The sequence below is a fragment of the Hippopotamus amphibius genome, chromosome 1, assembly GCF_030028045.1.
Source record: "Hippopotamus amphibius kiboko isolate mHipAmp2 chromosome 1, mHipAmp2.hap2, whole genome shotgun sequence".
Taxonomy (NCBI): Eukaryota; Metazoa; Chordata; class Mammalia; order Artiodactyla; family Hippopotamidae; genus Hippopotamus; species Hippopotamus amphibius.
Window position 1 is genome coordinate 111,704,482 of NC_080186.1, and position 15,201 is coordinate 111,719,682.

At 36.6% G+C, this 15,201-nt stretch overlaps 1 protein-coding gene across 2 annotated transcripts in view; it reads right to left on the reverse strand.

The window, feature by feature from the left end:
• The window catches only part of GPR89A (G protein-coupled receptor 89A), a 42,203-nt gene that overhangs the window by 10,269 nt on the left and 16,733 nt on the right, over positions 1 to 15,201 (reverse strand). For both annotated transcript variants that reach the window (XM_057721437.1, XM_057721445.1), the window contains exons 6-9: positions 10,875 to 10,995; positions 10,147 to 10,227; positions 2,263 to 2,372; positions 269 to 357 (exon numbers count right to left, since the gene is read on the reverse strand). In XM_057721437.1, coding sequence (XP_057577420.1) covers positions 269 to 357; positions 2,263 to 2,372; positions 10,147 to 10,227; positions 10,875 to 10,995 — 401 coding nt within the window. The remainder of the gene's footprint in view (positions 1 to 268; positions 358 to 2,262; positions 2,373 to 10,146; positions 10,228 to 10,874; positions 10,996 to 15,201) is intronic.

A 15,201-nucleotide genomic window follows, 5' to 3' on the forward strand; every position in this document is an offset into this window, starting at 1 on the left:
GGAAGTGGTGTGTGCCACCTTCCCAGATGATTAAAAGCCTCTTCTGACTAGCCCACTAATTTCTATTTTTGAGAGTGTTTCATTAAGGGTTTTGCTACTGGTAGGAGCAGTGTCACAGAGTGCAGCCATCAATGCTTCATGGCTGATACTGAAGCTATGAGGTGCCTCTTACAGGGCTTGGCTATAGAGGATGCTAAACAGCTATTTAGTCTTGTTCTCTCTTCAATCATATTGGTAAAAACCACACTTCAGTTTCCTTGCTCTGTACCTTGGTAGCATATAGATCAGCTGTTTCCAGAAAAAGCTGCCTGCTTAGTTCTTCCAAAGCATCTACTTCCTGTTGAATAAGAGTAAGATCTGGCACAAAATGGGCATCAAGGTTTAAATCACATAGAAATTTCAAGGAATAGCAATGAAGAAAGCATTTGCTTTTGGCTTCCGCTATAGTGGGTCCTAGAAACTGCCCATATTTTCAGTTTCCTGCTTCATAGCCAGTGGTACTACTTCAGAACAATTTTTCCAACCTCAGACACAGGTGTATAAAAGCTTTTCCAGTAAGAGCATCACCACCAAACACCTACCACTCAGTTTCTCACTAGCTCCAGTGGCTCAGATAGATGGTTCTGTTTATTTTTGCTTTATCTAGTTAGATTAAGTCAAATGTAATCTTTGAAATCTCAAAAGGTTACATAGTTAGAAAAACACCTATAATATAGCAAAGTTTTCTCCTGAGTTAACTGAATAAATACAATGTTAGGAAAGGGAATTAATGTTTATTGAGTTCTACTACAGGCTGGGATTTACAGACATTACCTTCTTTAGATCTTTACAGATATTATCTTCTATTATTCACAACAATCCCATGAGATAGATGTTATTATCCATTTTGCAGATAAGGAAAGTAAAGCTCAGAGAGCCAGATAACTTGTTCAGAGTCACACAGCTAATAGGCATGGAAGCAAAGTCAGATCTGCCTTACTCCAAAGCCTGCTCTTTCCATTATGCTATGACACTTTCCAAGAAGTCGGTGAGGTCATGTGATTATCCTCTCCATTTAGGAAAGGACTCAGGTTAAATAATCCTGATACTTTTTTTGACTTGACTTAGTGTTGCTAAGATAGCTTAAACCTAAACTTTAGCCTTTATGAATTTTTAAGTAATAAAAATAGTAAAGATAGCCCCTTCTAAAACAGAAGCATTGGCTTTAATCCAAATCCTCCCTCCTCTCTGTGACTTTTCCCACTATTACCCAAATCAGCAAACGCCCTTAGGCTCTTCCTCAGTAGTGGCTGCTGTTGGCATGGCCCAGGCCACTGAATAACACGGCTTAATTAGTTACATGTTTGGCTCTCTCATGATTAGGCAGTAAGCTCCCTGAGGAGAGGCTATCCTCTGCTCCCCATTTTATCCCTTAGCACTGTCTGGAAAGAGGAGATGTGAAATAAAGGTTTCCTGATTAAATGAATTTAAAGTCATCTTTTTGTTTCCCCCTTCCCTGTGGTCATCCTACTTTTTTTGTTCTAATTCTTACCTGCATTTCACACCAGAAAGATATGTCATAATTTACAGCGAGAATAGGTTACGTTCTTTTCCTCCAATTGAGGCAAAAGGGGATTTGTTCTTTCTTAGGCCAGAGAAGGAAGCAGGAATATGCTATTTCATCTCTAGCCCCCCACCCCAAATTTTGGCTTAATAACCTGGTAGCCACAAAGAGATTTGATTACTCAATTTGGGAATCAGTTTAACACTGCAACCAGCTGGGCCAAGACAAATCCATTAACCCAAACTCCTTGATTCTTTAAATCAAAAAGTCACGCTTAAAATTTGTTTCTAAACTGACTGCTTTAGAAATGGGCCCTCACAATCCCATATACAAACCATCCATTCTGGGGAGCCATTGTTTTATGGTACTTTTCGGGAAATATAATAGTGTAGTGGAAAAACTAGGGAGACCACAGTTTTGGTGTTATCTTTGCCACAAGCCACTGTGTGACAACTTCTCTGAGTCTATTTTCTCATCTGTAAAATGGAAAGACTGACTTGTTAGGACTCCTTCAGTACAAAGACAATGGTTTTATTATTTTATGATTTTCTATGACTGTTGGAAAGTTCACTGTACACACTGTATTTCCTAAGCACAGCCCTGGCCAGCTGATCTCTGATGCTGTCAGGTATCTTAGAAGCGAATATCCTAATACTATTTTTTCTTCTGCCCTTGGTCCAGAGTTGAGAAAAAGAATCAAGCAGAGGGATAAAGGATACTTTCACTTCCTGGTGCTGAGGTGGTAACACTCTTTATCATTCCCCAGAATCCTGATGGTTTGTTATGCACCTCCCCCTTCTGGAACATAGTTCTCCGTGTCATTGCCATCCTGCAATAGAAGAAAATACAACCTCAGCAAGGAAGTGTGCACCCTCATAGTTCATTCTCATCCACTTTCCAGTCTCATATCTGCTCCTTTCATTTGCTGAGCTGTTCAGGGAAGGATTCAAATTCTGGAGTCCCACCTTTCCACTGCTTACAACTGAGGAAAAACTATACACTCCCAGAAGGAATATGGAATAGGCGAAGGAGCACAGAATTGGAGTAGGCAATAAATTTGAGGATTGGCCCTGCCACTTGGAAACTGAGACCTTAGTTTTCAGTTCCTCATCTCTGGATGATTGTGAAGATCAATGAAATAATATATTTAACTATTACCATTATCCTTTAGAAACAGAATAAAATAATATCTAACATGCCTAGCTAAAGGATCAGGTACAAGGTAAGGAAGTCAATAAATGCTTTTTTCCTTCCTTTTCAAAAGCAGACAAAAGAAAAAAAAAAAAAAACAACCAGGAAAATCACATAAACCTGGCCTCTTCTAAACACACCATCCTCCCTTTAATGCCAATCTCCCCCTACTACTGAGTAAATTAGTGGGAAACCTGTCCTTCCTCTTGTCCTGTCGGTCTGTGGAAAGACCCACTGTTTCAGTGGTGGCTACTGGCACGTTCCCGCCCCCCACATAGGTGTTAAGAATAAGGTCCTTGTGAGGAAAAATAGCTAACTTGTGCATAAATGGTTACTTGAAGGGTACAATGGGTCAAGGCCTACAGGCTTAAAATAAACCAGGATGAGTCTAATAAAAAGAGCTGTAGAACTAAAGAAAAATTTAACTCAAGGTTAACCTCAAAAGGGTGACAAGAGATAGAAGTGGTAAGGATAAGGAAGCAGCCCTGGTATTCACTGTTAGGACCAATACAAATGGAACCAATGGGACCAAATACCAAATGATACTTCTGTGGGCTAAATTCTTTAAGCCACTGGCTAATTGATATTAACAATAAAGAATATTAAGTGTGTTGGCCACACTGACTTAACTGTTTCCTCCTTAAAATGACCTTTACCTGGATACTGAGTGAATGGAATATAACTCCCAAGTTGTATCAGCTCTTTCTGCCTTTTCCTTTAATTACACAAGTTCACTGTAACTCGGCATTATTGGAAGATGTAATTAGTAACCAAGAAGAGGCTCAGACCTAGGGAGATTTTGACTTGACAAGACATAAGCCTTAGTTTTTCTATTTTCATAGTTGGGAAAGCTGGAGCAAAAGGGAAGAGGTTCTATCTCACTCATTTACATCAACCTACTATGCTGGATTAAAGGAAGGCAGAGGGAGAGAGGGTGCACAGAAGCCCATTTCTGTTGTCCTTATTCAACATCTATAATACAACAAACATAATGACTGGCTGTGGAGTGGAACCTGTTGAACATGTAAAGATGACAGACACTGTGCTGTGGTCCCACAACAGGCAGAGAGGTAATCACTAGAAATACATACTTTGTGGTAGTTTGCAAGTAAAGAGGCTGAAAAATGTCTACTATGGTTTAAATACACCATTCTACTGTTTTCTGGTATCCATCACTTTTGGTTGGAAGTCAGCAATTATTTTTTTAATTAAACATTTTCTTTTGAGGTAACTGTATATACACATGCGCTTGTAAAAAAATTCTTTTATACCATGTACCCTTTATCCACCTTTCCCCAATGGAAATCTTGTGAATACATAAGTACAAGATCACAACCAGCATACTGACACTAATAGAGTAAAAATACAGAACATTTCCATTACCACAAGGATCAGTCATGTTGCCCTTGTATAGCCCACATCCCTCCTCCCACCTCCAGCCCATCTTTAAACCCTGGCAACCATGAATCTGTTTTCCATTTCCACTTTGTCATTTAAAAAATGTTATATAAATAGAATCATACACTATGTAACCTTTGTGGACTGGCTTTTTTACTCAGCATAATTTTCTGGAGATTCATCCAGGTTGTTGCATCTATCAGTAGTTCATTACTTTTTACACGCAGTAGTATTCTGTGGTATGGATATACTACACTTTGTTTAATCATTCACCCATTAAAGGATATCTGGATTATTCCCATTTTTGGCTACTATGAATAAAACTGCTATAAACATTAAGGTAGACATTTTGGTGTGAAGATAAGTCTTCATTTCTCTCGGAAAAGTGCCCAGGAATGCAATTGCTGTGTTGTGTAACAGTTGCATGTTTAATTTTTTTAAGAAACTGCTAAACTGTGTTCCAGGGTTACTTACTATTTCACATTCTAACCAGCAATATGTGAGTGATCCTGTTTCTCTGCATCCTTTCTAGCATTTGTTGTTGTCACTGATTTTTATTTTAGTCACTCTAATAGGTGTGTAGTAGTAGCTCATGGTTTTAATTGCATTTCTCTAATGGCTAATGATGTTAAAAACCTTTTCACGTGCTTAATTGCCATTTATATATCATGTACAGTGAAATATCTGTGCAGGTCTTTTGCCCAACTCCTAACTAGACTATTTGATTTTTTTTTAACTCTAAGTTCTGAAAGTTAGTTCTTTCTCAGATACGTGGTTTGCAAATGTTTTCTCCCAGTCTGTAACTAGTCTTTTCATCCTCTTAGCAGGGTCTTTCATGGAGCGAATTTTTTTTCTTTTTGATGAAGTCCAATTTATCAGTTTTTCCGTTTATAAACTGTGCTCTTGGTGTCAAGTCTAAAAACTCTTATGTAGCCCTAAATCTCAAATATTTCTCCTATTTTTCTACCAAATTTTATATTTTGAATTAATTTTTGTATAAGGTGTGAGACAGACTGAGATTCATTAAAAAAAAAATCTACGGATGTCAAGTACTGTTTGTTGAAAAGGCTATCTTTCCTCCATTGAGTTGCTTTTGCAAATTTGTAAACAATTAGTTGGGCATATTTTTGTTGGTCTGAATCTCTATTCTGCTCCACTGATCTATGTGTCTATACCTCTGCCAATATAATTCTTGATTATAGCTGTATAGTAAGTTTTGAAACCAGACAGACTGATACTTTTCATTTTATTGTTTTTCAAAATTCTTTTATCTATTCTAGTACTTTTGTGTCTCTGTATAAATTTTAGAATAATTATGTGTGTATCTACAAAAAAGTCTTGCTGGAATTTTGAAATGATTTACATTAAATGTGTATATCAATGCAGGGAGAATTAACAAGTTTACTATGTTGAGTCTTCTACGAGGTTGAGTCAAAAATTATCTGCACTCTGGCCATAATATTTATAGGTTTTAATATAATCAGAGTGCGGATAATTTTTGACTCACGCTTGTAGTCTATTAAACATGGTATGTTTCTCTATTTAGACCTTTGCTTTCTTTCATCAGCATTTCATAGTTTTCAGAATATAAGTCCTGTACATGTTTTGTTAGATTTACACCTAAGTATTTCATTTTTTTGAGTGACTGTAATTGGTACTGTATTTTTAATTTCTAGTAATATAAAAATGCAATTAATTTTGTATGTTTATTTTGTATCCTGCAACCTTGTTGAGCAATCATTACTTTTTTCATTGTTCCCCTATATTTATCATTTTCCTCTTGATGCTTTCAAGATTTTTTCCGATTTGACTATACGTAGTTTTGTAGTTCCCTTACTTAAGCCTCTTAGATCTGTAAATTGTTTTCCACCAAATTTGGGAAGCTTTTGGCCATTATTTCTTCAAGTACTTTTTTTGCCCCTTTCTCCTTCTTCTAGGACTCCAACTACAAGTATGTTGGACTGCTTGATATTGTTTCATCCTGAGATTTTATTCATTTTTCTTCCATCTTTCATTTCTCTATTCTTCAGACTGAATAATTTCTATTGATCTGCCTTCAAGTTCACTGATTCTTTCTTCTGCCATCTCAACTCTGCTAAGCCTACCTAGTAAAATTTTCATTTGAGTTACTGTAGTTTTCAGCTTTTGAATTTCCTTTTGTTTCTTTTTAAAAATATAGTTTCTATTTCTCTTTTGAGACTCCTTTTCTGTTCACTAATTAATATTATGCTTTCCTTCATTTCTTTGAATGTATTTATAATAGCTGTTTTCAAGTCTGTGTATTAAATCTGTTATCTGGGCTCATCTCAAGTTGTGTCTATTAGTTGCTTTTTATGTTGAATATGAGTTGCATGGCTCTGTTTCTTTGTATGTCTTGATTGAAAACTTGACATTGTAGATATTATGTTTTAGTAACTTTGGAATCTGTTTTATTTTTCTGAGGATTGCTATTTTTTTGTTCTAGTAAGCTGTTAATTTACCTGGACTCAAACTGTGAAACTGTCATACTTACTGTGTACAGTAACTAATGTCTCTGCTCAGTTTTTCAGTTTTGAGCTGCTCTTTCTTTAGCCTGACTCTCTGGTGGTTTCCTCTGTGCCTGAGCAGGTTACTGGTCAATAAAGTATTTGGGCAGATTTTATAATCAGATTTTATAATCAGATTTTAGGGCTTGCTTCCCACTCTGTGGTCCCTTCGTTTCTAGGGACCTCTCCTAAATTTCTAATTGCTTTACTAGTCCTGAGTTCTATCTCTGACTCCTCAAGTAAGTATTTCATTTTCTGTCATCAAAGCTATGTGTCTAACTTACATACAGTTTAGACATTGCACTCAATCAAAGACATAACGAACTTGCAGATTTTGTTAAGAGGAAATGCTGTCTTTCAAAGGTAGACCCCCTTCCAGTTTCTGCCTACTTCTCTGCTCTCTGGTATTTCCTCCACACATGCATAGTTTAGTGATGATGCAGGGATTTGAGCAGTTTATATTTAGATTGTAGATCTCAGTCCTTCTGCATCTCTCTTGCTTCCAAAACTTTCCCTTTAAATTTTCTAGTTACTCTACTGATTTGAACTCTATCAATCTGTATACCTGAGTGGGCAGTGGTTGAAGAGCACCCCCAGGCAAGAAAACCACAAACATGCAGTCACCTGATACTCTTTTTCTACCCATCTCTGTTCATTTTCCATTGCCTTTGAATATTTTTTAATAATCTTTCATGTTTTTATGATTTTCTGTGGAAGGAATTGCTTGAACTTTTCACAATGTGATTCCTGGAAGTCTACAATGGTTTGAAAGTAGCTGTGGCTGGTGCTGAAATTCCACCAGTGAATGTATTTTTCTCCTTTCCCTACAAAATTTCAAAAGAGAGCCTAAAAACACCTAACTCAAGAGTAGAGATGAAGGTTTTTTCTTCATAGTAATAGCTTGCATTAACTTTTACATAATCTACCTACTCTAGTATTTTTGTTTTTGTATGTCATAAGCTGTGTGAAAAAGTACGAATTCAGAATTTGTGGGTTGAAGGGGATCCTAGAGACCCTTTAGTTAGCCTTGTCATTTTACAAGTGGGAAAACTGAGACAGTTTAGTATTTGCTCACGATGACTTAACAAGCTTATTGTAAAGTTCTTTTCACTATATCATGGTGTGTAGTTGCATAGCTGTATTTTCTATCTTCTACAAAACCACAATTTCAAAATTAATATTGTTTGTGAAAAGAGACTACATTTCAGTTATATCATAGATCACCAAAACAAAAGCTTTAAAACCTAAGTCAACAGAAAAATAAAACCAAATAACAGGTTACTTAATTCTCTTAACCTGAAAAAAGCTAAAAGGCTTTGATTACTAACTTAGCATATTCATACTATCTGAACTAGGTTTTTGATGAATGTTTTCCAAATACTATAAATCTCATCATCTTCTTTTTTTTAAAGATTTATTTTATTATTTATTTATTTATGGCTGCAGTGGGTCTTTTTTTAAATTAATTTATTTATTTTATTGGCTGTGTTGGGTCTTTGTTGCTGCGCACAGGCTTTCTCTGGTTGTGGGGAGTGAGGGCTACTCTTTGTTGCAGTGCATGGGTTTCTCATTGCGGTGGCTTCTCTTGTTGTGGAGCATGGGCTCTAGTAAGTGTGGCACACGGGCTCAATAGTTGTGGCTTGCAGGCTCTAGAGCACAGGCTCAGTAGTTGTGGCACATGGGCTTAGTTGCTCCGTGGCAGGTGGGATCTTCCCGGCCCAGGGATCCAGGGATCAAACCCGTGTCTCCTGCATTGGCAGGCGGATTCTTCACCACCGCACCACTAGGGAAGCCCAAACCTCATCTTCTATTCAGTGTTCCAAGTGAGAAAGCAGTGTGCCTCTTTCCTGCCCCCATTTTCAACCACTAGCTTTTTTGTACATAACAGATGCTATTTTTCTCGTATGTCATCTCACTATGGCTCTTTGCTGTTATATTGGAAAATGGTTTTCTGGTTACTACTCTTTTGCAACTATGAGTATTTGTGAAAACAGTTGTTCAATATTTTGGTAAGTAGCAAGGGCACTGGATGAACCTCAAGGGTCACAGTGTTGTCATATTAGCTGTCTATCTGCCCTGTTAGCTCCACTGGGTAAAGAACTGTGATAATTAGGTCAAGTTGGGAAGCTGATTCTTCTGAGAGACACTCAAATTAAAGACCTACTGCAGGACCATTCCAGACCCTGACTTAACAAGGATCTATAGGGGGTACATACATGTACAGATCAGAGCCAATTTCTAAGCATGACTAGTGATGAAATGGCTTGAAAGTGCACATCCACACTTGACATGGGTCATGACTTTATATTCATCTCTCTATAAGAATAAAATAAATACAGTAAAAGGGAAAATGATCTTGGGAATCAATATAGTATGTTCCTATATAAGTATCTTTTAATATTGAATAATGTTGCTCTTGTTACATTCTAAAAATCTACATTCATATTCATTGTTTCCTAGTGAAGACGTATACAAATGGAGATAAATGGGAATCTGGATCTCTTTATCATTCTAATGTCTACTGTTCTCTCTTACATTGTCTTCTTTAACTTGATTATGTATCTTACTATAGGAAAGTGTTGAAAGAAGAAACATAAAATGGAAAAACACTCATGCAATGTAAAACTTCTATGACATCATTTTTATATAAGTAATAATAACTCTAATAAAAACAGTAGACTAATAAGCTTCATGAAGGTAGGAACTGACTACCTTGTGGGTCATTCTGTTTCTACGTACTATTTAGCATTTAGTACAGTGCCTAGCATAAACTAGTCTTTCTATAATTATTAAGTGAATGACTATATAAATAAAGGCAAAATATTAAAACCAAATGATTGTCCTGCTGAGATTATTAATAAGTTAAATAGTTTTCCTTGGCTATGTATAGTTCACTGTTCTAAGAGCTGCATGTCAGTCAACTCATTATTATTATTTCCATTTTACAGATAAGGAAACCAACACACACAGAAATAAAGTAGCTAGCTCAAAGTCACACTGTGAGTTGTTGGCTTAAAGATTCAGATTCAGATAGTCTGAATCTGGAGCTTATGCTTTTGCCCACTGTGACACAGATTTCTAGAAATGCCACTTTGAAAACATACATTTTAAAAGTACTTTTTAAATAATAAAAACAACAATACCTGGAAGACGTGAAGGATTTTTTAAAGTAGTTGGAGAAAAGGAAGTTGAAATAAGGCATGAAAAAGTTTGTAAAAATGCAGGACAACAGACTTTTAAAACATCCAATGTAGAATACCTTCAAATATAAAAGTTATTCTAAAATTTATCTCAAGAGAATGTATTTAAAGTTAGGAAGTAAGGTTGAATTTGAAAATTTTCTTTCACATAAGATTAGACACTAAGTCTTTGATGGTTCCCTAACTTAAAAATGCATGAGATGAAATTCCCTGTTAGCATCAATTCATGTCAAATTTCCTTGTTGAGAAATTCTAACAACACAAGTTTTTTAATGTGCTGATAGCTTACCTTTTCTTTTTGCTTATGATCATATCCATGGTTTGGAGTAGTCGCCGTTCCAGGGCTAGAATGTCTGTGTCAGTCACATTCCTATAATAAGCACAAGCCGTTAGCAATGTTTTGGGTTCCATCCTTGGGTATAATTCAAGGCAGCTGGAGAAACACATAAACCTCAATTGTTACCCAGTAATTCAAGGAACTGTATTTTCTCTGGGGAATATTAAAATAACTATAAAAAGCAAAAATGTTTTTGTTGTTATTTTTTAGTAGCTAATACTTCCAGGGCTTCAGGGAAGTGGAAGGTAACTAGCTCTCTTATAGACTTCCTTAGCTTTGATCCAGTGATATTTAGGATATACGTGTATGCACAGTTTTAACTTGGCATTGTTGTCTACTGTTGTACTTTTCGGAGGAAGCAATTTGCTGAAGCTGAGATTAGCTCACATTGCTGTCCACTAGAAATGTGCCTTTAAAAAGTGGGGATGAAAGGGGGTGGAGACGGTCAGATTGAAATTGCCATTTTAAAAATAAATAAATGTAGGACAAATAACAAGGGCAAACAATATAAGTGATAAGACTTATTTAGAAAGATTCCTATATCAATGCCCATAAGGACAGAGAAGAATAAAAAGATAGTGTCATAGATCTAGTATTTAAGTATTAATAATAGTGGCATGATGTGACATATGTATTCAAGAAATAATGGGAAAAGAGAAAAGAGACAGAATTCTCATTACCTGAGGAAGTAGGACATGTAAGTGTATGGGCAGTTGACAGCACCAAATCCAGAAAGAAGAGCCATGAGAGTCACCCCAATCACACCTACCCGGCTGATCAGTTGTTCTATGGACAAGATCCCTAAAAATATCAAAGCACATTAATGCTAGGTGATATAGATAAAATGGCTTTCATCTGCACAGCAAAAGGAAACATCACTGAAAATAGCAACCATTACATTTAGCTAACTTATATAAGATAAATTTTAATTATTAATATGTAGATTTTCCTCTAATAAATATGTCTATTGACTTTCTTCTTATTCAAAATGCTTCCAGAATCACCTCTATTCTTGGGTAATGGTAATAGTAAAATAATAATAACAATAATTATAAATAACACATTGACTATTTACTCAATGTAGTGTGAACTCTAACATAAAGTAAGGTAGTACTTTTAGTAAAAGCTTTGGCAAAACAATTAGGAAAGCAAATCTGCTGGAAAAGTACAAATAGCAGATAACATTTTTTTTTTTTACTAGTTACCTTCAATCTACACATTTTCCCCTAATGTCATAAGCTCTTTACCTATGTCTTATTCATTTTTGCCACCAATAAGCACATAATGCATCTAATAAATGGGCTGAACTTATAGAATGAGTAATTCAAATGTAAGTATGTGAGTTTTAGATACTCAGTTGCATTCTAATTATCAGTTGTTTCCTATTATTTAAGAATGCTGAAAATCAACTTGGTAGTTAAAATAAATGCTATTGTTGATGTATTTGGGATAAATGAGAGAAAGCAAAGCTAAGAATAACTCAGGAAGTTTGGTGTCGCAGGAAAAAACTAGTTTAAATTTGTTTTCACTTCCTACTTCTAGGATAGAATCCACTCCAGCCAACCACTCCTATGGCCTAATGCCAGAGCTACCATTCAGGAATTCTACTAGCTTTGAAGCCGAACTTCCAATATTTGAGTTCTCTTGCGCCTATATTTCTACTACACCTTTTTAGAAGTTCTTGGGACCTCTGGCTTCTAGGCTTTTGCTTCCCCCGACCTTCTATTTCCTTCTTTGCTGAGCTTGGACTCCTAGCTTGTTTGCATTAACTTCTCTCTCCAGGACTCTCAGTCTCCCTACTCTCCTCCTGAAGCACCGATCCTGCAAACTCCCAGCCCTGGATCAGTCTACCACTCTGCCTTCCCTGTGCCTATGACTGAGCTAGAATGCGTACTGACACTGATGCCATTACAGGTGTATGGTCTCCAGTCTTAACAGAAATCACATACTACTAAGGAATCCTTTTCTCGCCCTTGGTCAGCCAATTCTCCCTCTACCCCTCAGCAGATACTCTTTAACCCATTTTTCCAATCTTTGTTCTTTTTAGCTAATGTGCTTATTATGTAAGAAAGAAGTTTCAGACGTAAACTAACTTCACTCTACTATAAATATTTACATCTGCAATCATCCTTCCAACCTGCCCCCCTCAGAACAAGATGGTGTCCAAAGCTAAGACTTTACCTGTGCTTTTGATCTGATTCCCCTTCCACCTCCTCCAAAATCTTGTTCCAGTGCCTGTTCTCTCTCTCAATCTCCTATCTTCAATCTTTCCTCTGCTGGTTCTTTCCTTTCAGTTTCAAGTCTCTTTCCTAAGAAAAAGTCTGTCCTTGGCCTTGAGTTTACATTTAGTTACCAATCCTCTATTTACCCCTTGAATGGAGGGGCTTCTTTCACCTCCATTTATTCTTTAACTGGCTGCAAGTCAGCTTTCATCCCATTCTTCCATACCGAATGAAAGCGTTTTCACTAATAATCGTAATGGAAATAGGATAGGTAACGCTCACCAAGCACCTGTTCTATACCAGGTACTGTCTTCAGTATTCTATTTGTATTAATTCATTTATTCCTCATAACCACCCTATGAGGTGGATATTACTGAATATCTCATTTTACAGATGAGGCAGTGGAGGCGCAGAGAGGTTCAGTAACTTAGTCAAGGCCGAGTAGCTAACAAGGGGTAGAGTCAGGATTCAAACCCAAACGGTCTAGCCCTAGAGCTTGGACTCTTAGCCATTATTAGAATACGGTCACAAATTTCCTTCTGACTGCAAAATTCAACAATACTTTCCAAGCTTTGTTTTATTTGATCATTTATGCCTGAGTCATTCCTATTTAAAATTATTTTCCTTTCTTGCTTTCATACAACCATTTCCCTTAGTTTTCCCTTTTCCTTTTCTACTTGCCTTTTCTTGGTCTTTTTTGCTCTGCATGGGCCAGAATTCCCTTTCATTTCTATACATTTTCCTTCGGTGATCTTGACTGTTTCCCCAGTTTCATCTAATGGCATTTATCTGATGATGTGTAATTTTTCAGTTTCCTGGAATTATCTCCAAGAGGACAGATAAATCCATCCCTTTCTCCTAAGTTTCTGACTTGTGTATCCAATTAGCTACTGAATATCACTTAGATGTGCACAGGCAACTCAAATTCAGCATATCCTAAACTAAAATTATCTTCCTTCTTCTGTATTACTTATCTAAGCAAATGACATCATTGACTATCTAGTCACCCAAATAAAAAAATCTATACTAGTCTCCATTCTGTCTCTTACTCACTCTTGAATACACTAGTCTTTTTTACCTCAGGGCTTTACATGATGTCTCTTGTGCCTTCCTGCTGGGTCTACCTTTGATCTTGTCCTTTCAATCTCAGTCTGAATACCACTTTCTCGGAAAGCATGATGCTAAGAACCTGCATGAAATCTGATATCCTTATCTGCATTATTCTCTATCATAGCAATCTGTTTGCTCTGTGATGACAATATCACAATTAGCAATTATCTGTTTCTATATTTACCTCTTTACTGTTTAGTCCCTCCTTTCAGAATGTAAGTTTCCGGAGGGCAGAAGACCAAGTTTATTTTATTCATGGTTGTATCTCTAGCACTAAATATAAACTAGGTGCTCAACAAATATCTGCGGAATGTTAAATGAATAAATCCTCATCTAAATTCTATTGATTCTACTTTCCACATATCTCTTGAATTTGCATCCTCCTTATAGGACGGAATCATGTCTTAATGATCTTTACTTACTGCCTGGCACATGGAAGGTGTTCAACAAATGTTTGTTGACTGTGGGTACATAATTATCGCCCAGTAACATCAAAAAAAAAAAAAAATCCAAGAGATTAAACAGGTTGTTAAATATAAAAAACTGGAAAAATGTCCTCTCTCTTTTTATTCTCTTTAAGGTGGTGTTCCTTTATTAAGTATCTTTTTCTGGTTTAAAGTACCTTTAGATACTATCTACTGAATCTCAGCATTTCTATGAAGTAAAGGTTAATCATTATAATTCTTGTTTTCCAGCTCATAAATGGAAAGTCAGATGGATTAAGTAACTTGCAGAAGACCATCTCCCTGTTGCTATTTGCTCACACAGATTCCTTCCAGCTTCATATGATTTCTTAGTCTCTCTTACTCTCCCACTATGGAATCTCTTCCAACTTTCTTAGGTTCTGGCACTGCACAAGGAGTACTTTTACAGACATTTTTTCATATAGGTAAGGATTGGGTCTTATAGTTTCCTGTGTGTCTCCATAGCAACAAACCATACTGGTTGTTGGGACAATCCAGGGAAAGCTCTAAAAAGGCAGCGTAAGCCTGGCTGCTTCTCAGACATTGCCTAAACTTTTCTTCTTACTTATTTCTCTTACAGGGTCACATTAGTTAGATACTTGAACATTCAGAAATAAAACCAAAATGCTTATTTACTGGAGCACAAAGGAAAGACTAATACTGAAACTATCTCCTAGCTCTTCCTCTCAGTGTATTCTTCAGGATATTCCTATAGAATTTAAAACAGGGATGGATAAAGGTACAATAGATGTGACGGTCTTCACCTCCCCTCGGGCATGGTTTGGCTGCACTGGTCACGTGAGCTGACTGCTCACAAGGAGGAAGCTGGGAAAAAGCATCAGAGTCACATCTTTGGAAGGCACGTGAGCTTGCACTATCGCTATAGGAAGCCCTGGGGTCCTTTTTACAACTACTGTCCGTCGTTTCTAGTATTACAAACGAATCTGTCTCTCTGAGGGTTTATTTGAAATAGTTTATACGAGTTATATTATCAAGGCACAATAATCTTTCTGTACAATGACATGGGCATGCTGACCATATTAGCAAATCGTAAATTCCTACCCAGAGTGTTACATTTTTGAGCTCATCTACCACCTTGGAGAAGCAAACTTTTTTTCATTCACTAACTCAATAAATATGCATTAAACACTTATTACGTGCTAGGTTCAATGCTAGGTACTAGGATACAAAGATAAATAAGATGTAGTTTC